We start from the raw sequence: 8,264 nt of genomic DNA, 5'->3' as shown, positions 1-8,264 counted from the left end.
AGGTTAATTTTCATGCATATTCTTTATTCAAAAATAGTTCAAAATAACAAAACATAAGTACATACAATGTGTTTGATATAAAAACCAAAATAGACTGACACACCTGCCACCCCTTTGTACAGTGCATCAGTACCGACACAAATGGTACACATAGTACAAGAAATTGTTCCACCAAGTGCAATCTTTCCAACGTTAAACATACACAGAATGAATATTCCATTTTAAATACAGTGTTAGATATGCTGTATATAGACATTTACATTTAAGTCATTTAGCAGACACTCTTATCCAGTTGGTCATATATTTAAAACTAACATACACTGTCATGCTTCTTTAGTCATCCAGGCTCTGTCGTAGCCGGCCGCGACCGGGAGACCCATGGGGCGGCGCACAATTGGCCCAGCGTCGTCCAGGGTAGGGGAGGGAATGGCCGGCAGGGATGTAGCTCAGTTGGTAGAGCATGGCGTTTGCAACGCCAGGGTTGTGGGTTCGTTTCCCACGGGGGGTATGAAAAATAAAAAAAATAATGTATGCACTAACTGTAAGTCGCTCTGGATAAGAGCGTCTGCTAAATGACTAAAATGTAATATTTTAGCACTGAGCAAGTCAACAGTAGCCAGTTTAAGAATTTTGCTCAGAATTCCAATGCTGACACACATAAAAGCTGTTACAACAGGTTACATGAAATGAAAGTACAGTACATCAAAGAAAGCAAACAGAAAACAGCATCGATGGTAATTTACTTTTGTTATTACTAAGCATTACCAACCATATATAAATATTGCAACACATTCCACACAGAAAGAAACAAAACCTTGCCCCTCATTTAGAATGCATGATAATTTTGAGTCTATGCTAACATATTAGTTAACACCACAACTTTTAGCTGAAATTGATCGAATCGTCCATATTAAAACGCATTCCATGATAGGATCAACTTTGGCCTGGCTCTGACTCCGTTTCTTTAAGCCTAGATCAAGCATCTCTTTCCCTTCGCTTCATGGTATCTTTCTGTTTCACGTGCAACCATCTGGGCTTATCAATTTAACACACAAAACATTGGAAGGAGAATTTTAAGTGCTTTTCCTCTCATTCCGCAGCTGTCAAAACACAGAAGAACACTTGCAGAGGTATATTCTCCGTACATGATCTAAGACAATGGTAATAGCAATTCTGCAGGTAGTTTAAAAACAGAATACATTGTTGTTACAAATATGGTAATTTTTGGTGGATGACAAAGGTCTTTAAAAGTAACAGGCATCCAGTCCTCAATATAGACTGTGCAACACAAACCATGAGTATAGTATAAAAACAACAGCAAAGAGTTACATGATAGACATACTTACATATACCTGTGCAAGGTGTTTGAACACTGACACCAAACACATGGCAAGGTGAGGTGACATCATTCCTTATTATGTGTAAGGTCCAGAGCAACACCACACCTTGACTTTCCCAAATTGTAGGATACACCATAGGTAAACAGCAGTAAGGAGATACTTTTTTCTTCCCAGCAATGTTGACTCCTATCACCAGTGGGATGGGGATATGGCATGTACGATGTAGATGTGTGTGATTCTGCCATACCCTCCTTTATTTTCCAGTGCTTTGAGTTCCTCTGCTTCTTCAGTTGCCCCTAGACCAGGGTTTCCTAAACTCGGTCCTGCCCCCCCGGGTGCACATTTGAATCAAGCTTTGATCATTTGAATCAGCTGTGTAGTGCTAAGGCAAAAAGCAAAACGTGTACCCTTTGGGGTCCCGAGGACCGAGTTTGGGAAGGTTAGAATTTGGGGCGGTTGAGCTGATCCTAGATCTGTCCCTAAAAGCAACTTCTACCCAGAGCTCCTCTACTCACTGGCTGCCCTTCAAATTCTGTATGGCATTAAGGAAGAACTCATACCAGAAGAAGGTGAAGCCCGTGGAGACAGCTGCTTTCACTAGGCTGGGAGATAGGCCTTTGAGAAAGCCCCGGAGACCCTCCTCTCTGGCGATCTGGGACACACAGTCTACAAAGCCACCGTACTTCCGCACCTGCACACAGTAAGCAGAGACAATACACTTCAATGTCAAGTAGATGGTAGCCCCGTATGACAGGCATCTTGGCTCTAATATAAGACCTGCAGTCAGGCACATGACTGAATGAGACAATGTAATGAGATGTCTACTGTACCTGTCCAAAGTGGGCTCTGGCTTCTTCAAACCCTCCCACCTGCAGTCTCTTTTTGATGAGGTCAAAGGGGTATGTCATTGTCTTGCTGATGACTCCAGCACAGCTTCCACATACCAAACTTCTGAGGTTTCCTACAATAGAAAGGAAATGGGAAAAAAGCAGTAATGTTCAGGTAGTTTCTAGGCCCCTATCCTTCAGTCATGTTTATGTGTTCAGTCAGTGGTACTGGGCACAATCCAGGCCCTAGTTTCAAAGTTAGTTTCCTGTTTGTTAGGACACAAGCCAAGCCTAGGTTATATTCTAGTTTCTAGGTCCTATACCCTTAACAGTCATTGGTATGTGTACAGTGTTGTGTATTTAAAACATGACCATCCCTACACTGGCCACTGACCTCCGACGTTGCTGTCCTTGGGCGGTGGTCCCATGAGGTTCTTGAGGACCTTATAGAAGAAGAACTGCAGGCCTGCGTAAGGGAACACTGCCACCAGTGTGGGAGCCAGGCCACGGTAGAACCCCAGGGCCCCCTCAGTGCGGTACATGGTGGACACAGCATGTCTCAGGCTCCGATACACCTATGTTACAGATTATGCCTGTGGTTAGCTAACAGCTATCAGTAGCACAAGCCAAAGATTCAATGATAACGCTTTAACAAAACCAAAGTGTGGATTGCAGTCACTCCTTGTCCATAGACTACCTTCAAGGTAAGGAAACAAATATCTAAATAAAGATATATCATTTCGCTAAACTATCCTTTTAAGGGGTTATAAGTAGTTTATTGACAGTTAATTATTATATATTGTTTATTATAAATGTATATTTAGTTTATAAATAATTACTTACTGGTTGAAATTGTGTGGTTGTCGTTTTGGTGCTTGCCAAAATATGGGTTGCACAGTTAATGGACTATTACTGCTGTTGATAACAGTACAATGAAGCTAAAGCTTTTCCATAGACTCATACTGTAGGTTTTTCTTTCTCTCTCACCTTGGGCTCTCCCTGAGCTGCAAAGCGTGTTCGCAGTGTGTCTAGTGGCTGGCAGGCTACAGTGGCAGAGCAGGCGGCCAGACCACCACACACAAAGTGCACCCCTGCTGTCTGGCTGTCATATGTGGTGCTCTTGTGGGTCATCTCAGTCAGGAACTCAAAGCTGGCAAACTATGGAGGGACGAATACATAGTCTCAAAACACAGCCTTAAAACACAGCCTTAAAGCACAGATGAAAACAGTTTCAAAACACAGACAAAAACATAGCCTCAAAAACAAAGTCCAGACACAACAGTGCCTAGTTCTACACCACAGCTATGAATGGAGACCACAGTGATAAAAAAATAGAAATAAAAGGCACATGACTATATTATAATCTATCAACGCACTACCATGTGAGAGATGCTATTGAGGCGTTACAGGGCAAAGGCTAGCTAGGGACAAAGAGTTGCATTTAGGACAACTTTTCAAGTTGAGTCAGAAAACAACTATCAGACATCACTTCATTCAACTACGACACTGTGTGACATACAACAGGGTATTCTGATAGGAAAAATGCCCCAGTGTATGTTCCATACCTGTACTGCCCCGAAGCAGACAGAGAGGAGCTGGGCAGGGACATGTCCTTTCCAGAAGGCAGGCAGCCCCTCCTCTGCCAGGATACAGCGTGATGCCTGGAACAGGCCCCAGTACTTTCCTTCGGGGTGCTGGGACGACACACGCTCTATCTGCAACTGTGGATGCAAGGAGGGATGTGTAGTGTCAGACAGGGAAAGAGGACATTCTGCTAAATACATTCTTCTGTAGAACGAAATACACATATGCATGCACACACACACACACACACACACACACAGACAGACAGACAGACAAACGCACACAGTTGTAAGCAATTCCCCAGCAAATGCTGAGCACATCATCAGTGTGTGTTGCCATGGCCACCAGTGTGTGTTGCCATGGCCACCAGTGTGATGTGAGGAACTGGGCATGCCCAGTGGTGTCTGAGGGTTTGGGTGTGGTGCTGTGACTCATATCAAAATAATGCAGTACAACCAAACAATGTTCAGTAGCAATTAAACAAAACTTCTTCAGGACTTGATGTAACTGAGTCGCACACAACACTGAGGTTTTTGGTTTGAGTCATAAAAGCCTGGGCAGAGATTAGCATGCACAAATAACAGAGTTGTATGTTTACCAGAACCACTAGGGTTAGGCCACATATAGTTCCATCTTACATAACTGTAAAATGTCTGTCAATGTTTAGGCCTACATTATGTTGCATTTAATTGTGTAGTTAGTTAGTGCCCAAAGTGGCCATGCAACTAAAAGTTGCACCACAATAATATCCATCTGATGATGCTTACTGTACCTGGAATCTTATCTTGATGACATCCAGGGGGCTGATCAGGGCTCGGGTCACCATGCCTGCGGCCGACCCAGCCAGGGCTGCATCTTCTGGGGCTAGAGTAGCGCCCTGAGACCCTGGGTCATAGCCCACCATGATGACTCCACAGCAGCCTCACCAGAGGACCTCAGGTCTGGGGGAGAGAAAACATGTTATACATTTTGACATTTTAGTCATTTAGCAGACGCTCTTATCCAGAGTGACTTACAGGAGCAATTAGGGTTAAGTGCCTTGCTCAAGGGCACATCAACAGATTTTTCACCTGGTCGGCTCGGGGATTAGAACCAGCGACCTTTCGGTCACTGGCACAACGCTCTTAACCACTAAGCTACCTCATACAGCACAGGAGGATGGTGGCACCTTAATTGGGGAGGACAGGCTGGAGCGAAGTAAGTGGAATGGTATTCAATACATCAAACACATGGTTTGATGCCATTCCATTTGCGCCGTTCCAGAGGTTTGATGCCATTCCATTTGCTCCATTCCAGACATTATTTTGAGCCGTCCTCCCCTCAGCAGCCTCCACTGTATGCAGGGTGACTAGTAGTTTCTCTGAGAGACAGTCACTGTAAATATGGACAGTCTATTGTGATTCACGAGGAATGATTGAGTATGTTGGTATTTTTATTGGAAGCCAATTCTGTATCACTTACTTATTTGTGCATCACTGCCACTAGAGATACAGTTAGTAGCTGTATAAAAGAGTCATCAGGCACCTTCCACTGATCAATCATGTGTTATGGATTTATTCATTGGTAGTCTTTTCTCTGTTTAACCGGAAGTTGACTTTACAGATACTGACGTAACACCTGCATCTAGCTGACAGCTACTGTAATTTACTGTTGTCGATTAGCCTAACTTGCTAGCTAACTAGCTACAAAGTTATTGATCAACCCTCCCTCCTATTCAGACACATGTGGAGATCGCACACGTTGACTGCCATTGATGATCACGTCCTTCTCTTCGGTACATTAGTTGCAGTAATAATTCATAGTAAATACAGTAGCTATTATTCAGAAAATATCATAGAGGACAGGACCTTGACATAACTTTGAGGATAGCTATCTTAACCACTCAGTCGTCCTGGTTTACTTCAAGCTAGCTCGCAATTTATAGCTAAAATGCGTAAAACTGTCGACTCACTTTTATGTGCTGCTCCTCCATGAAAATGTGTGAAAGAATAGATGGTGAAGGACAGTTAAGCTACATGTTCTTCTTCTCTTCATACAATTTAGCTTACTCAAACCAACCTGGGGACAGGAGAATGGTGGAAATCGAACCAATCCGCATGGAGGGATGGATCACGTGACCCTGCAGTCCCAGCTGCATTACATGTGTTCCACTTTATGACACAAGATGTCGCTGTTGTTAGGTAACCAGTTTCCACATTCAGTACTGTATCACAATGTCTGCATAGTTTCAGGTAAAGCATATTGTACAAGTCATCAAATAAATAAAAACAAAACAGTCCACAGGTTGATGCTCTAAAAAACGGTTGTTAAAAGTCCAATAACATTGATTTACTGCACAATTTTCTGTTTTATTGACTGTGAAAGGAAAAAAAACAGTCTGTGACCAAGACTCATTATATAGTAACAATCATGTTCATATTAAAGTACAGCAGCTCAATAAAATCCGACCTCAAAGTCTGTTTAAATCCCAAGGTCATATAGATCATGTGACATTTATTATAATAATTTTAGAGGCAACGCTGGTGAGAGAGAACAATTAGTCTAGTTTGTTGGCTCTGTTTCAATGTAGTGTGGAAGGAGGTGGTCAATGCGCATAGTAACCTTGAGACCTGAAGAGTTACGTTAGCTACCAGAGTGCCTTTAGCTCAGTGGGCTAAGGTGGTATTGAGCCATGCAGATTAACCTGATTCAATACATGGTCGCTCACACATACAGTGGGGAGAACAAGTATTTGATACACTGCCGATTTTGCAGGTTTTCCTACTTACAAAGCATGTAGAGGTCTGTAATTTTTATCATAGGTACACTTCAACTGTGAGAGACTGAATCTAAAACAAAAATCCAGAGAATCACATTGTATGATTTTTAAGTAATTAATTTGCATTTTATTGCATGACATAAGTATTTGATACATCAGAAAAGCAGAACTTAATATTTGGTACAGAAACCTTTGTTTGCAATTACAGAGATCATACGTTTCCTGTAGGTCTTGACCAGGTTTGCACACACTGCAGCAGGGATTTAGGCCCACTCCTCCATACAGACCTTCTCCAGATCCTTCAGGTTTCGGGGTTGTCGCTGGGCAATACAGACTTTCAGCTTCCTCCAAAGATTTTCTATTGGGTTCAGGTCTGGAGACTGGCTAGGCCACTCCAGGACCTTGAGATGCTTCTTACGGAGCCACTCCTTAGTTGCCCTGGCTGTGTGTTTCGGGTCGTTGTCATGCTGGAAGACCCAGCCACGACCCATCTTCAATGCTCTTACTGAGGGAAGGAGGTTGTTGGCCAAGATCTCGCGATACATGGCCCCATCCATCCTCCCCTCAATACGGTGCAGTCGTCTTGTCCCCTTTACAGAAAAGCATCCCCAAATAATGATGTTTCCACCTCCATGCTTCACGGTTGGGATGGTGTTCTTGGGGTTGTACTCATCCTTCTTCTTCCTCCAAACACGGCGAGTGGAGTTTAGACCAAAAAGCTCTATTTTGTCTCATCAGACCACATGACCTTCTCCCATTCCTCCTCTGGATCATCCAGATGGTCATTGGCAAACTTCAGACGGGCCTGGACATGCGCTGGCTTGAGCAGGGGGACCTTGCGTGCGCTGCAGGATTTTAATCCATGACGGCGTAATGTGTTACTAATGGTTTTCTTTGAGACTGTGGTCCCAGCTCTCTTCAGGTCATTGACCAGGTCCTGCCATGCAGTTCTGGGCTGATCCCTCACCTTCCTCATGATCATTGATGCCCCACGAGGTGAGATCTTGCATGGAGCCCCAGACCGAGTGTGATTGACCGTCATCTTGAACTTCTTCCATTTTCTAATAATTGCGCCAACAGATGTTGCCTTCTCACCAAGCTGCTTGCCTATTGTCCTGTAGCCCATCCCAGCCTTGTGCAGGTCTACAATTTTATCCCTGATGTCCTTACACAGCTCTCTGGTCTTGGCCATTGTGGAGAGGTTGGAGTCTGTTTGATTGAGTGTGTGGACAGGTGTCTTTTATACAGGTAATGAGTGGAGAACAGGAGGGCTTCTTAAATTAAAACTAACAGGTCTGTGAGAGCCGGAATTCTTACTGGTTGGTAGGTGATCAAATACTTATGTCATGCAATAAAATGCAAATTAATTACTTAAAAATCATACAATGTGATATTTTGGATTTTTTGTTTTAGATTCCGTATCTCACAGTTGAAGTGTACCTATGATAAAAATGACAGACCTCTACATGCTTTGAAAGTAGGAAAACCTGCAAAATCGGCAGTGTATCAAATACTTGTTCTCCCCACTGTATGTGCAAGTCCAGGATCATATAGACATGAAAAACACCTCTAATTGGCAATACTATATATAGACTCTATATGAAAAGAATGCCATGTTGATGATAATGTATAGTCCTGTTAAATGCTGAAGGTCAGTGTATTGTGTCTGTGCCAGTGTTTGGTCTGTTCTCCTTGCCCCCTGCAGTGTCCAAATGAGATAAGCAGGAACTCGTGTAATCCGTTATGTCCCAAAGT

General features: G+C 43.2%; 1 protein-coding gene across 1 annotated transcript; it reads right to left on the bottom strand.

The window, feature by feature from the left end:
• Nucleotides 1–522: 522 nt before the first annotated feature.
• Nucleotides 523–5,827, bottom strand: LOC121550420 (mitochondrial thiamine pyrophosphate carrier). Its single transcript, XM_041862671.2, has 7 exons — nucleotides 5,703–5,827; nucleotides 4,524–4,692; nucleotides 3,733–3,888; nucleotides 3,155–3,325; nucleotides 2,562–2,742; nucleotides 2,171–2,301; nucleotides 523–2,031 (listed from the first exon to the last, which is right to left on the bottom strand). The coding sequence occupies exons 2-7, from the start codon at nucleotides 4,653–4,655 to the stop codon at nucleotides 1,852–1,854; spliced, it is 951 nt and encodes a 316-aa protein (XP_041718605.2). The 5' UTR covers nucleotides 4,656–4,692; nucleotides 5,703–5,827; the 3' UTR covers nucleotides 523–1,851.
• Between the last annotated feature and the right edge of the window lie 2,437 nt (nucleotides 5,828–8,264).

Source organism: Coregonus clupeaformis, unplaced genomic scaffold, assembly GCF_020615455.1.
Source record: "Coregonus clupeaformis isolate EN_2021a unplaced genomic scaffold, ASM2061545v1 scaf0313, whole genome shotgun sequence".
NCBI classification, from domain to species: Eukaryota; Metazoa; Chordata; class Actinopteri; order Salmoniformes; family Salmonidae; genus Coregonus; species Coregonus clupeaformis.
The sequence above is the reverse complement of the archived record's forward strand: the minus strand, read 5'-3'. Positions and strand labels throughout refer to the sequence as shown.

Excerpts from the sequence above, each read along its gene's own strand:
- LOC121550420 (XM_041862671.2), bottom strand. The coding sequence starts at position 4,655 with ATGGTGGGCTATGACCCAGGGTCTCAGGGCGCTACTCTAGCCCCAGAA. Across the intron at positions 3,889-4,523 it reads TCATCAAGATAAGATTCCAG|TTGCAGATAGAGCGTGTGTC; the intron begins GTACAGTAAGCA and ends TTGCATCCACAG. Across the intron at positions 2,302-2,561 it reads CAAGGACAGCAACGTCGGAG|GAAACCTCAGAAGTTTGGTA; the intron begins GTCAGTGGCCAG and ends TTTCTATTGTAG.